Genomic DNA, 15,671 nt, shown 5'->3' with positions numbered 1-15,671 from the left:
ACAAGATTAATTGTGCAAGCAATATTTGCTTTCATATCATAAAAAAGCATTAACAAAATATTTAACTGATAAACTGAAGGACATTAAATAATATTTTGCACCAAGATTAAGTATATCCACTATCCAGCTTCAAAGCAAATTAATAAACTGAAACAAAGGTGAATTGAAAATAACCTTGTACAATCTAGAAAGACTTATATAGGAAGAGAAATACAGAAGAGAAAGATTACTGCTTACAATTTGACCTTACCATATGAAAGAGTCATTCAGAGAATTAGATTTTACCCCAAATCATTTAAATTAATGTGACCCTGATGTTAATGGCATGAAGCGCAGGTTAATTCTTGGTATTTCTTAAATTACAAAAAGAAAGCCTATACTGTAATACATTTATACATTTCTTTTCAGTTCCCAAAGTTACACTGGACTTGGTTTTATTGCAATTGTTAAAAATTCATTTTTTTAATTAGATTTTATATATATAAGCAAGAACCAACTCTGATGAGATATGACCAGCACTAACACACATTTTGCATTAGTCCACTAGGCTGGAAATGCTCATTTGAATCAACCTGCTACACTAATAGTAAAATTAAAGTTTCTTTTTTTTGGTTACATACAAACAATCAAAAATTTTTGTGCTGCTCAAGAATACATAGTAGCACAAAATAAATGCTTGAATTGCTAGCACTCCACAAACCAGCTCATTCATAAAAACAAATGTATCATCTAGTTACTTCATAGTGACAATCGACAGTAACAAGAGAGCAATTCAAAAATAATTTAATGTTCTCTGTTGTGGTTCCCAGCATTCATCTTAATGGTTGTCACCAACATTAGTGTCATTTGTTCTACTTGCATGTTAAAATCATGCTGAGATACAACGTACTAATATCTTAATAATACTTTTAACTAAGCCTATATGAAGTGTTTTGATTGATACAGAACTTAGTTGCTAAAGATAATTGCAAGATTTCACATCAAGGATTCCAAACTCAACAATATACTAAAAAGCTAATTAAAATTTTCACCTATGCTGCAAAATAATTTTCCCCATTTCAACAAACATCTGGAGAGATTACACAATACACTTATCACCACATCTGCATAGTCATCTCTGATTTCTGAATCTGTGCACCTTGGAAACAATTCTATTAATTTTTACAACTGTAATGCATAAACTAGTAACAGCTTTTTTGTAATAAAACAGATGTAACAGGTAAAGAACTTAAATGGAAATAAGTAAATTCCCAGTAACTACAGCAGAAAATTGAATAGCAATAAAAGTGGGCCACAACATCAATACGTGCACAATTAGCAGATGAATACTCAGGTGAAATCAGGTATGTAAAATCATGGACAAAATACTGAATAAAGGTGCTTTTCCAAGATGTAACTTGGGTTTCCCAACATTAATGTAGGGTAACAGCACACCAAATGTAATTCAAATAAACTACTTGCAGCTGAAATGGTAAACGGTTTCCAGCCAGATTAATGTAATTGGATGAGAAATACTACCTTCTGTGCCAGATGGTATTAAACACGGCTTCAGGGGAAATGCCTCTTCACATACTGTCCTTAAAGCCAAAAGTTAAACACATAAGCACATTTGAGCACTATCTAAAACATATCTACTATTGTTTCCACTCAGAAAAGCAACAACAGCTGCTGAAAAGTGCTCTTCATATGGAAATACTGATTAAGAAAGCCTTCTGAAATATTAACATGAAAGTCTTCAGCAACACCTCTATAGGTGTTGCAGCTGTGTTATACTATATTATAGAGATGATAAGCACAGATCATACAAAGATCAGAAAGAAAATACATACATCAGAAAGCACACTGTACTCCAAAAGACAACCTTACAAAAAACTAAATGTAACTTGTACTTCTTCACTGTCAACTTGCCATGCTCTTTGTTCTTCTCTTTTCCTCATAAAATAGAAGTTAATACTAAGCAGAATACTAAGCTGAAGCCACTGAATTGTAATGCCAAAGAAATAAAACATCATGAATAAAAATAACGTAAGAAGATAGTCTAAACAAACTAAAAATTGAGCAAGTAAATCATTAGGAACTTTTAGCAAATGAAGATTAAACGTAACTGTTTTCAGGAAAAAGACATGCAGATTCTGATGGCAAAAAAAATTGCTTACAATGTTAGGGTGCCATTTCCTGCTATAAACATACTATTGGATTAGCTGTAGTGCCAGAGACTATTGAAAGACAAAGGATCCAACCACAAGCAAAGCCTCAAACCCCTTTACTTATGACAGGAATATACAGATTTTTACTTACATTTTTCAAGTATCCTCATCGTCTCTTTACAAAATATAGTAACACCTTAAAAAAATTTTTCTTACAATGAGGTTAAACTGCATACTGCGTTACTTTGAGATAATTAAAATCAACCAGAAATACATGAAAAATTTGCAAAGTGCTCTTGAAGAAATGCTTTAAGATTCACCATCTTCCTTAAAGAACAAGGACCTCTTTACAGCACATGAAAGACTTTTATACATTGACTGATAAAGGATAGGAAGAACCAACATTAAGAAAAGTTATGCTGTCTTTCTAACAGAATAACTGTAACAGTCCTAAAAGTATCACAGGCAACATCCAAACAACAGTTAGATTAACTTGGGAGATATGGGAGCATGATCCTCTTCCCAAAAAGGAACAGAAGTCAGCAAAAAATCAAACCTCTTTTCCAGTGACATCATAAAGAAAAACAGTCAGGAAAACCATAAGTTTCAGGTCCGATTTATAGTCTGATTATGCCTGTGTGATAAAAGTTTGAAATGCTAAGTACAAAGTACTACAAATAGTCTATCTTGTATCATAAGAAACAATTGCACATAAGGTCTTAGAAATTCAACGTTCCCAGTTTTCCAGCATCCAGTATACATAAACTAACAGCAGTACTCCCACCTAAGGTCTGTAAAAGATGAGACAACAACTCTCCTTCCTTTCAGAATTAAAACTTAAGGTAGAAACTTGTGTTCGAAGCCCTGATATTCCACTGTATCTCATAACTGAAAAAAGCATGAATCCTGGCCATTCAGCACTCTCACCTACAGACGATGACATATTTTCCTAAAAACTGCAAGGCATTTTATACAAATGATGTGAAAATGTATTCATTACACAGCCCACAATTACAGCCTTGTAGTATAAACCAGAGAGAACATGGAAAAACATTTTATCTAAGAATCACTAAGCATAAATACCACTGGCATCTCATCTTTAAGAATTTATTTGAAACCTCTAAATAGGTTACTTCAGTTCAACTATTGAAATTTCAGTGAAACTCAATGACAACCCTTCAGAACCAAAATAATTGGAAGTCACTGGGTGCTAAGATATCCAAGCATGAAGAACAGCTAGCACACAGCCTCACATTAATTTTGTTTGCACCTATTAAGGTGAGCACCCAATATGCTGAGCCAATTCCTGGTTTTACAAAACCCCAATTCCAATCCACTAACTGGATGTTTCTTTCAGTAAAAACTTCTTGCTGCACACATCTAACTACTCCTACCTTGCTATTTCCCTCTCAGGAATGCAGAACATAAAGCTGAAACTCAGGGAACCACACCTGTGTCTCTCAAGTGCTAGGTTAGTGCAGGAGGAACTGAAGCACTGTTCCTGGAAAGACAATAATTACACTCTCTAGCACCAATACCAACATGAAAATGTTTTTTAAAAAGCCAATTTAGAAAGAAGTTGCCCTTGTTATTAGAGAGTGATATTAATATTTACAGGGCCTCAAACCTGGGGAGATAGGTCAAAAGATCTGGGTTAAGAAATGCAAAACTTCAGCAGAAATAACACAAAAGGCCTCATGTCTTTTCCTAAACAAAGAAGCAATTAAGATAAACCAAAACAAATAACCCACAACCCCTATCTCCTCAGACTTAATCAGACCACTACACCTCTTGCTACAGGAGTAAATATTTGAGTATCATGCAGAGTCAGGATACTTCACAGAACTGCTCAGCTTGCCTCCCATGGTGACATTTCTATTTAAGTTTCATAGAACTGTACAGTCTACATTCCCCTCATATTACTTATGATGTAGAAAAATCCCAAGCATTTGGAGTTTCCTGATAAGTTACCATTTATTTTCAAGAAATTAATTTTTCCTCTTTTAAACATGTCATCTTCTCAGACATGAGACCTATCTAGATATTCCAGTCTGTTTTTTACCATCTTATCACAACATGCTGAAGAACCTTTCAGGACAAGTTCATCCTTTTCTTCCCCTCCTCCAAATAAATATATAACATCTTCTTGACCATACTGCACAGATCTCAAATGTCATCATCTACTGTTTAGCAAATTTCCCAGATAATAAAAACCACAGTTATTAAGATAAAATATTTAATTAACTAGATAATCTATAAATCCTTTGAAAGTAAAATTTTCTCCATTCATAAATGCATGTACATATCCTTTTTCTCCTAAATCACAGTTCAAAGCAGTCCAAGCTCATAAGTCTGAAAAGAAATCCGTAGAGCTAGTTTGCAAATACTCCCTCTCAAAAAAAAAAAATTCTGCTCTGAAAATTTCCTGGTGTGCAATACTTATTCTCAAGAACATTAATGAGTTTCACTGATCCTGTAAGATCTTTGTTCATAAAATGAACAAATACCAGTAAAATTAAATATGTAGATGAGTATCTGCACTATTAGGATCTAAATAAAAGATGCCCCCTCATCTTAGGGGGATGAAGGAACCCATATTTGACTTCAGAACAAAACTGTTTTATCAGTCCTCATTAACAGATCTTCAAACAGTTTTCCATTTGCTAATCAAAAATTCGAATTTGTTTTCGGAGAAAAACTAAGATAAAACATGTTTCATTAAAATGCATATAATGTGCATCATATCTTTGCAACTACTGCACTTTATATTTTTGTACCTTCTATAAACTAGGATCTTAACCCTTCTTTCACCTAAGCATTTCTTTCCCAAATCTCAAATCTACGTCCTATCCTAAATACTTCTTCCTTTTTTCCTTTTCCAAAAATCAGTCTCTTTCCAACCGTTCCAGTATCTGCAATCTTTACCCATTCTCCAGCCATCTCATTTCTCATTTACAGCACATCCTTTTCTCTGGGATTGAGAGATTATCGTTTCACCCGCATGTTTCTAAAGCATTATCTCTTCCTGTCCCTTTGCGTCCTTCTCTATCGCATCAAACATGAGCTTCTTAACCTCACCTTCCGGGGCACCGCTGGTTGATTCCAGCTTATTACCTCATTACACCCAAGGATTACTGTTTGCTTTTCTTGAGATTCCAACACTCCCTTGTACATTTCTAAAGAAATTTCCTCATTCTCTTAGGGTGCTTGTGTGTTCCTGCCCTGCAAACATGACAAAGGTCCACCCCATTGCTACCCTTTGCTTGCAAGGGTTACCAAAAGAAAGTTAAGATGCTGCAGTTGAGATCACTGCCCATCATGCTAAACAATATTAGGTTTTGCATAACTCTCATTTGGCATGATCACTAAATGACCCAGCCCCTGATGGAATTCAAAGTTAATTAGATTGGGGATGCTCTTTATACTCTGAGTTTGTGTAGAATGCAGCACAACACAAGGCCACCAAGTGACAAACAGTACTAGGTACTACATAAATACAAACATAAAATACACTCCAACTCTTGATTACAGATGACAAAAACCCTAAATACTGAATTGAGACTAACTTCATCTAGATAGGGGGAAAAATTGCAGGACCATTAGATGCCATAACAGATAGCTGAAACAGGAACAATTTATCCACTAATTATACGGATAAAAAAAGTGCTGGGTATTATAAACATTACAATTTTCTCTTCCAGAATATTCCTCTGCTGCAGACATCCAACTGCATTGCAGCACAGGTGTTGTCTTGGATTCACACATATCAATTTTTCCCACTAACAGGTACAATAAAACTCTATGCCACCTAGACCAAATGCTTATTTGATGATATCATTAGAAAAGCAAAACATTATTCACCTTCTCTGAAAGAAATGAAGCATCTGGGGTAAAAACAAAGTGTACAAGACACATTCAAAGAAAACCTCCTCAATTACTCTGTCAACCAGAATTTACAAAGTGAGGTTTTCATATCCACTTGAATTGGGCATCCATCACCAGAAGGAATCCAGCAATCAAATGCTCTCTTTCCAAATGATTTGCAAAGCAGACAAACATCTAAAAGGCACACCCATCTCCACCACCTTCACTTACATCTGGTTCCCTCAAGTATGCCAAAAGTTAGGGCTGCCTCTCAACTCTCTATTGTGACTCCTGTCTTATTTCAGAAGTTCTTTAGTATTTAAATAACTCTAAATGCAAATCTAGTGGATGTCATTTCATTGCACAATGCTGCAATGAACTTAACATGGAAGTACAAAACAGCAGGTTGTACTATTTCTTGTGTACTAGCCAGGGAGAAGTGATTTGCATGGTACTTGCCTCCTCAACAACCCAAAACCAGCAACTCCACCAGCTGCTAAGTAGCAAATAACTCTATCCCAGCCAAAACCAGGATAAGCCTAAGGGTTACATGGAGACTATGAAAGACACGGTGGAACTCCCTCATTAGTACATTTCACCCACTGAAGTGAGAAGTTTTAAATGGTTACTCCAAGTAGACATTCTGACCAAAGACTATCAAGTCAAGTCATTATAATTTGTTGCTTTTTGTGTTTTTTTCATAGTTTTGCTTTTAACATTTTAAAACACTATCTCGCTTTGCCCCTACACATGAAGGAACTTAGAAGTATTCTACAAATGAAGGTGTTGTTAAAATATTCATTCATCATGGCCAGGCTTCGAGAATGAAGATTTGGGAAGGGCTCTACCCACGTTTGCTACAAGCGCGCTGGTGGCTAAAGAGGCCAATGCGAGATAGACAAGTCCAGTTGCAAAAGGCACAGCAGCAAAACTCCTTGGATGGTATCGGCAAGACGTGATTCTTTATGCGTTTGTCTTTTCTCCTCTAGAGTGATCCTGAGTGCTTTCTCAAAGGCATCAGCAGCATTATGGATTGTGTGTCTCCAGAGCTCCCGATTGGAGGCCAGAGTAGACCAGTGATGAAGATCAATATGGTCAAGGCTGAGATGTTGTTTCAGGGAGTCCTTGTATCTTCTCTTCAGGGCTCCTCTCTTGCGGCAGCCAGTGGCAAGTTACATTATTTATTTGTTTAAAACAAACAAACAAACAATTCTAATTATACAACCCAACTAACAGAGACAAAAAGTAAGTTTACTTGCCTAAGACAACACAAGAGTTCCACAGTAAAGCCCAAGAAAAATTCAGGTACTGCAACATTAGCATTTTAGCTCATAGTAGGACTGCACTTCTCCTTTGAAAGATGTAAAACGTAACAAAACTATGGACATATGTACAAACCATGATGTCAAAAAGCAGTTTTAGCAGCCTAATGCCCTTTCTGTTGTAAATGACAGTGCAGAAGCAGAGTTCTGACTGGAGAAAAAAAATCAAAGAAAATGTATTTGTGAATCTCACATGTAACTATATCAAATTTCCATACAGTAGAAATTATCAGAAAATTTAGTACACCTAAAATTAAACCCTTTCTTGGTCTTGTCACCTAGCAGGAAATGCAATACTCCCACCACTCTCCTCTTAGACTAGAACTTGTAGCTGAGAAAAAAAACCAGCAACTCAGAAAATTATTGTAGATAATTCTGTAAACAAAGACAGTGTAGAGGGTCTGCATTTTAACGAAAACCAGAAGGCTTTTATTAGTATAATATGTTTTTTCCTTCTTTTCCCATCCAGCTGAAGCACTGACATACAACTGAAGACCTTCTGCCAAGAGAGCACTGGGGCTGGGGTACGTAAACTCACTAGGGGCAAAATGAAACAAGCTGATTGGAATTTCAGCTTTCACTGAACAGTTTGTTCACCATTACAAGGAAAAAGCTGAACATATCTGGACTTTGGGGAATTGTTTTTGTACCAGAAAGAATTCAAGCCGCTTAAAAAGTATGCACATGTGTGCTATGAAGAATGAAAACTTAATCTGAAATGTGTTAAGTAACTTTCCCTCCATAAAAAAAATAAAACACCCTGTGTTACTCAATTACTGGCTTTACCAAGCACACTAAAAAGTGCTCTGCAAATGTAAGGACTGAAGTATTTAACTCCTGTATTAATAATAGAGGGTCTCACCCAGATCGACTCAGCATAAGAACTAATTTAAATAGAACACTAATTAAGTTTTAGACATTACAGACTTATTTCAATAGGTCTGCAGCAGTGACAACTCTATACAAGCATTAACACAAATCTTCTGTCTTCCAGTATTTACTTGCCAACAGTTGAAAGCACAAATCATACCTATTTGGGCACCCCTCACCACATGAACACATTGACAACAGACTTTTCTCTACTCATGCTCTTCTCCATCCTGAATTCTGATGGATTTGCCATTCCAAAGGATCATCATTTTGACAGATTCACTCTTAAATGAAATACTCTGCTTGGTTGGGATAAAAGATCTTGCAATCTCCAACAACCTCCTGCTATTCTCACTCGGGAAATCAAATGACAGCTGGAGCATTTAGAATCTTGATATAGGTAACTCTCAGATTTTGTATTACAATACTACACACATTTTTTAAAAGGCAGCAATATTTTTTCCAGTGTTCAGAATTTCCAGATTAGTGAAGTCCCATGTATGTTTGCACAAACTTCATTGAAAAGCATATGCATTTCCAAGTACATAAACAAGTGGGGCCATAAATAAAAACAGATGCCTTTTTAATAGATATCAGGTGATAAAATTTTCAAAACTGAAAAAAAATACCTTCTAAACAGATAGTCAAGGACACGTGTATGCATTCTTAAATTGAATTATGCTGAACATCAAACCCAAACTGATAAAGTCTCATGACAATGACACACCCCTTCCCGGAAAAAATCAGTAAAAAGGTCAAATGTTTACGAACCAGACAATTGCTGGAAAAATGTGGACAAACATTATTTCCAACTAAAGCTCGATACAATTGTTTTCACTCCAAAGCCTAAAGTAACTACACTTCCAATAATCAAGCATTTGATCCTTACATAACTTTCTATTTGGAAATCTCGGAGTTTTTCACAAAGATGAGATAAGCTGCACAACACTCCTTGTGAAGGACTGGAACCTCACAGAAGCATTTTATCCAGCATGTTACCCAAGACAGAGGAAATGTATAGCCATCCCATGCATCTGGAAAACTCTGTAATTTTATACTTCAGCCACAAGACACATTCCTCGCACACGTTTGCAGACCACGACAGCAAGAGCACTGAATGAAAAGAGAATCCATACGCAGTACTGCTTGCAAACTGTGGGCTGAGGAAGAAATCCGGGGTGGGAGGATGATCCATATTCCATCTCTCAAACATCTACACATTAAATAGAATATTGCCTTTAACAAAGTATATGTTGGCACACTGGAAAGGAAGTTTACAAAATATTAAGATCCGAAAGTACAGAAGAATTTCCACATGGGATATGGTTTGATGTTTAGAATCATTTACTATGTTTTTACAACTGCTTTAACAACGCTAGTGACTACATAACCACGGACATATTAACTGTATAGAAAGGTTTCTCAGTTTCAAACCACTTGGGAAAAAACTTTTATTTAGCTAAAAAATTATCAAATTTTCTAACCTAGTGAACAAAAATAGAATAAATAACTACAACAGAAATATGCTATGTAATACATAGTTACTTTTTGAAGCTAACTTTTACATATTTACATTGTGTGGATGTTTTCCATATATAATCACACTTGACAACTTTTTAGATTAGACAACATCACACAATTTATCTTCTAGAAAAAAAGACTATGATTTTAAAAGAAGAAGGAAACAATATCTGAAGCAGGCATTGAAAGTACAAGAAAATTTTTAACAGCTTCTGAAAAATTACTCATGCAACTGAGAGTTATTTAATATTTTTATAAATAGAACTAGGGTTTAGGCACAGAATAAATTTTGTTTAAGAAAAGATTAAAAAGAGCACATCACCAAATATACTTTGATCTTTCTTTGGTCCAACATAACTAATTTCTAAAATACTATTCTACGGTGCCAGTGGTTTCTTAATTATAAAAGATGGTGTGCTTCTGGCCCCAAGGAGCTCACAACAATAGTATCATTAAATCTTCTATAGCCTCTTTTTTTTAATCATGAAATCTTAGCGCAAAAGCCCTCAGCAAAATTTCTGCTTTAAATATTTATCAAGAGGTGAGAAACAGATGGCTAGACTGGTTCTACAGACTGAAAATGTTCTGACATAGTATTCAAACCCTTTTTCTGCCAACTGCTGTTAAGGGGTTCACAGAGGTTCGAAAGACAGAACGTGCATCCAAAGTCAAAAAACATCCTTTCTATTGGTTTCTTTTTAAAGAGACAGCACAAACTCTTTAATTAAAGAAGCTACTTCAGAGTGCCAATCACACAGTGTCTCCACTCATTAAGCCAAGAACTTCAGTATCAACTATGCTCAAGCCTCCAAAGCTCAGTGAGCCTTTAGCATCAAAGCAAATGCACTACATATTCAATTTAACAGCACAATAACTCAAGATGACAATAACCAGACACATTTTGTTAAATATTCTATGTTAATGCTATTTGTACACTTCACACCCATCACAAAAAGAACTCCAGATGCACAGAAACATACACACTGAACAGATGCTCATGCTGAGCAGATTCTAAAACATATCATAATCCATCATTTTTATTTCCAAATATTTAAAGTTACTAAAAAAAAAAACACCACAATTTTAGTTCCATTCATCTAATCTTGACTTGGATATTGCAGCACAGTTTGATAGAAGTCAGACAGGGGCACCTTATAAAGCAAATATGCAAGTCTGACCAGAACTTCAATGTGTAAAACTTCTTACTGCTCATGAGGTGAACATAAGTGTGCTGCATTTGAAAAAGGCATGAAAAAACCCAAAGTGTTAATTCTGAAAAGTGTATGTAAATAACGACAATTTTCTATCACTAATGAAGTGTAGCAATGCTAACTTGTGATTGTGTGCCCCCTTTCATCAGATGATTACTGCTTCACAAATGCTAACTAGGAAAAAGTTAAATATTATAGATAGAAAAATCTGGCACACGACAGTCAAATTTTCAGAAAATATAATTTCAACTGGATTACAGAATACAAGACTTCCCAGTTCTCACTACTCTGTTCTAACCATTAAGTGAATATTATGCAAAGCAGTTCACTGAAGTATCTTGGGTTTTGCGTGGTCATACCATAAGGAATATGCTGCAGAGCGACCACAAAGATATATACACTGATGAGAACAAAACTATTTGAGGAATATTACTTTCAAATCAGAATTTTCTGTTGTAATAAGAAAGCAGAAAGGGGAGCATATTTCCCACTGCACAGAAAATGTTGTGGAATGAAACAGTTCTAATGACAGAATTGCTTAGAGGATTCAACATTTATTTTACTACTATTCATTTACATTATTTTATAAAATGCTATCAAAAGGAACAAAACAGGGAGCATGCTGTTCAGCCAAGACACACCGAAAAGCGCCAAGTGTCTCTAAGCACTTTAGCCTACTCAAGACATATATGTTCTGTACAGAGCACACCCACTTTAGAGAATGGTGGTGTACTTAAAAAAAGTTGCTTGAAAAACAAAAAGTAAAAAACCAAAATCCACAAACAGAAAGAGCAGCTACCAAATTTAAGTAATTAAAAAATACTGGACAATTGAAGAATATCTTTCCCTTGTCCTGTCCCTGATGTAACTATTTAATTAGCATATGTATCATTTCAATACCAGAATAGCCATATTAAACAAGTAACCCATAAATACCAGACATGAGTTGCTTTCCTAATCACCTGAATTTTCTTCTGGTTTCTTATTTGTCTCCATATTCACTCATGCCCACCTTTTACTTTATCAGAAATACTATACAGTATAAAGATTCCGGAACAATAAAAATATACATCAGAACTGTGAATAAGCATAAAATACCAAACAACAGCATGAAGAGATACAATTTAAGAAGGCAGATTTAAGGAGATACTAAAACACCTGATACACAATCATCAAATTTGCTTCAGTGAATCAGCAATGGATACATACGTATCTGCAAATGTTCTGAAAAACTATCATCTAGATACCAGATTTAATCCTGAAAAAATTCCACTCTATGATGACAAGTGAAAGCACTAATGAAGGAAAGCCTTAGGCCCAACGAGGTCTCCAGAAAACCTGTGCAGAACAGCTCTCTGCACCTGGAGACTCCGAACACAGCAAGCTGCTGCTCATGCCCTGCTGCCATGAGCAAACCCAGAGCAGTTCAGGCTCCTCCTGAAGCTCTGCTGATGCAGCAACAGGAGACGATGAAGGAACAGTTAGAGTAGAACACAAACACGTCTAACAGTTTATTTATTCCTTGTTCAGAGCCCTGTCTTTGAAGATCCACAAATACTGTTTTTCTTTGTGTTAACCTAGTTTTAAGCTAATTTTTAATAAATTTAATATTGTGCCAGATCTTGAAAAAGTAATCCTTAGGTGCCCAGCGTAAGTTGTTAAAACAATTAATGTTTCGTACTCTTTACAGTCAGTAAGAGAAGCACTTAATATTTTTCCAAATAAGAAATCAGTTTGCTTCATAACCCTAATAGATTTAAGTATTCAGATTAGATTCAACAAGAAAAAAAAAAAAAAAATTTAAAAGGTACACTGTAATGTCAAAACTTGCACTGTCAGAGTCTAGTTGTACAGTTACAAACTGTGAAGTTATCTCATTAGTGTAGAGTTGCAGGTCAGCTCCTGATACCAAGGAAAAAAATATACTAAATTTTGCTGAAATAAAAGTATTGCAGTAAAACTTTTAGCTTAAAATTCTGCCATTATTTCTTCAAAGTAGCACATAGGAATTAGTGACTTAGAAAAAAAAATCTAATAGGTCAAGATAAATTTCAGCTAATTTCATGAAACTGTGAATTAAATGCCTGTCATTAAAAGGAAGTCTGAGGTCAAAATCCATCTTTATGTATATATTTCTGAAGCACATGACAAAGAAATGCACGTTTGTACAAAACTGAACACCAGACAAACTACAAAACCTTCAACTGGTCACTCACAAGCTGAACAAAGAAAAATACATTTAAGAGGCTACAAAAATGAGCAGATAAGAGTAAGCTAAAACTGTTTTCTAAAGCAATACATACATGAGTGCTTACAGAAGAAAATTCAGTGCTCACCTCAAATGACAAACCTTACTCTTCTGAAGTGACACTGACCTACACCTCTCACCTGAAGAATAGACAAGTATGAGCTTGTGCAGCCAATATAAACCACAGCTTTTACTTACTCCTTACCATCAATGTTACAACTGATTTATATTTCAGGCTTCTTACAGCACTGCTATCAGTACTTCCCAAGTGTATTTTATCTGAAAGCTCATCGTGCCTACAAATCCTAGCTGAGTACAAGGTACTATGCAAAACACTAAAATAACCCCTAAATACCTTTAAATCAGGCTTCTCCACGCAGTATACTTGATGCAATACTATTACATCTTCATTTTGTATAGTCAGACATGACTTCCTCAGGTGGCTTGAGGAGCTCTGGAGGTGGCATTCCCAGCTCCCTATGCCCCACCCAGCCCCTGCCTGCAGCGCCACGGCTGCCCTGGCTCCTCGGGCAACCACTTGTCTCGGCGTGGAGCAATCTTTGCTCCTCTAGAGACTAATAGCCCTGTACTACAAAATGCTGATAAAGGTTTTTAATTCAACTTAAAAAAAAAAACAAAAAACAAAAAAAAACCCCAAAAAACCTATAATGCTTGGTCCAGTTTAAGAGTTCCTGAACAGATTTCAAGCTGCAATGTTCAGCTTTGTGTAATTACTTTTTCCTTAGCACAAGTGTCTGTGCTTCACAGTCTTTGAAAGCAAATAAAATGAAGGGCAGGCGGCATTTAAAACGGGGACGTTAAACCCTCCCTTGGTAGTATTGTTTTTTGTGCCCACGCTTTCCCACGATCAGTGTCAGCTCCAGGCAGAGCGGCAGCAGCAGGAAACCCGGCCGAGGAGATACAACATCCCACCACTGCGAGCAGACATCGCTGTGCCTCGCTCCGGCACTCCCCGGGGAGAAGCCCCTGCTCTGCCGCCCTCGGCACAGCCAAAAACTCTGTGGAGGGAGACGGGAGGCTTAAGGAAAGACCTAACGCAAGGCAGACATTGGCGCGCACACACTGCCCATCTCCTTACTGCCAATTCTTCCTATTTAAAACAAATACAGTGCAGTGTTAGCCAATGTTCGAGGGCACTTTTAGAGACAAAGCTACAGAATAGCTGCTTCTAATTAGGGCCGACAACTCAAAACGCTTTGCTCGCCCGAGCAGCCCGCTGGTTTTCGGAGGAGCAGCAGCTCCGCGGCCGCCCGGCCCCGCCGCCCCGAGGGTGCCCGGTGCGGACTGCGGCCGCTGCTCGAGCGGCGCCGGGACCCCGCCCCAGGCCGTCCCGGAGCACGGTGCCGGCCGAGCCCCGAGCGCTCTGCTCTACGGGCGGGGGGCGCACAAAGCGCCGATCCCGTCGGTCCCGCCCCGGGCGGGCGGAGGGGCCGCCCCGGGAGCGCCATGGCCGCTCAGGCGGCGCCCCCGCCCCGCCGCGGCCCCCTCGGCCCGGCGCTCCCGCCGCCCGCACCGCCGCCCCCGCGCCGAACCCCGCCCGGCCCCCGCGCCGAACAAAGCAACGCGCCTCGGCCGCCGCCTGCGCTCCGGCCGCTCCACGCCTCCCCGGCGCGGCCGCCCGAGCAGACAAGGGAAGGCGGCGAATCTCAGACACAATGAGAGGCGAGCTGGGACTCACCCACAGCTCCGTGCCCCAGCTCATGGCTGCTCCGCGGGCAGTGCCGGCTTCGGCACAGGCAGGGATGAGGCGTCGGGCGGCGGCCGGAGAAAGAGTCCCCCCCGGGCAGCGCCGGTGCCCTCGGTCAGTGCGAAGAGGCAGCAGCGGCGAAGAACGACGTCGCTCCAAGCTCCAGCTCCGCCTGGCTCGGGAGAGGGAGCCGCGGAGGAGACTGGGAGAGGGGCGGGTCCGGCTGGAGCGGCGGGGCCGGGACGGGAGCGGCCGCGGGGCGAAGGTGCCGCGCCGAGCGAGCTACTGATTAACGAGGCGGCGGCCCCGGGCCTTTGTGTCCCGCCCGGCCGCGGGGCCACCGTGCCCCCCGAAACGCTGAGTCACGGCGGGGGCCCGGCCTCGCACCCTCCGCCCCGGCACCGCGCCGGCAGCGAGAAATACACAGCGACCGCCCTATTTTGTACACCACAGGTCTATAGGTAAATCAGAAATTGAGATGCGAGGCTGGCAACTCGGGAGAAAAGAAAAGCGCCCATTTTTGATGGAGTAGTCGGATGAATCATATTGTTGACTGTAACAGGGAGTTTCCTCAGCAGCTAGGAAAGGACGAATGTTAAATCCTTATCAAAGATTATTTTTCCACCAAGGTGTTATGAAGCTGCTAATAGAAAGGAAACGTTTTGAAAGCCTTCTCCAGGCATTTCTTGATTTTCCTCTCATTTTTGCGTAGAAGTCATTTTTATAAGCTGCAATAAAACCTCAGTGTAATAACAATAAATACTGCCAAGTCTCTGTATC

At 38.7% G+C, this 15,671-nt stretch overlaps 1 protein-coding gene across 3 annotated transcripts in view; it reads right to left on the bottom strand.

Moving 5' to 3' along the window:
- The window catches only part of FNBP1L (formin binding protein 1 like), a 57,217-nt gene extending 42,053 nt beyond the window's left edge, over positions 1-15,164 (bottom strand). The window contains exon 1 of one of the 3 annotated variants that reach the window (XM_027712696.2): positions 14,883-15,164. In XM_027712696.2, the coding sequence (XP_027568497.1) occupies positions 14,883-14,906 (24 nt within the window). In that variant the 5' untranslated portion in view covers positions 14,907-15,164. The remainder of the gene's footprint in view (positions 1-14,882) is intronic. The other 2 variants (XM_027712702.2, XM_027712705.2) reach the window with 2 other exon arrangements.
- Between the last annotated feature and the right edge of the window lie 507 nt (positions 15,165-15,671).

This window comes from Pipra filicauda, unplaced genomic scaffold (assembly GCF_003945595.2).
Source record: "Pipra filicauda isolate LSUMZ 115617 unplaced genomic scaffold, ASM394559v2 scaffold112_size3218982_pilon, whole genome shotgun sequence".
NCBI lineage: Eukaryota > Metazoa > Chordata > Aves > Passeriformes > Pipridae > Pipra > Pipra filicauda.
Note: the sequence above shows the minus strand (reverse complement) of the source record. Positions and strands in the feature narration are given on the sequence as shown.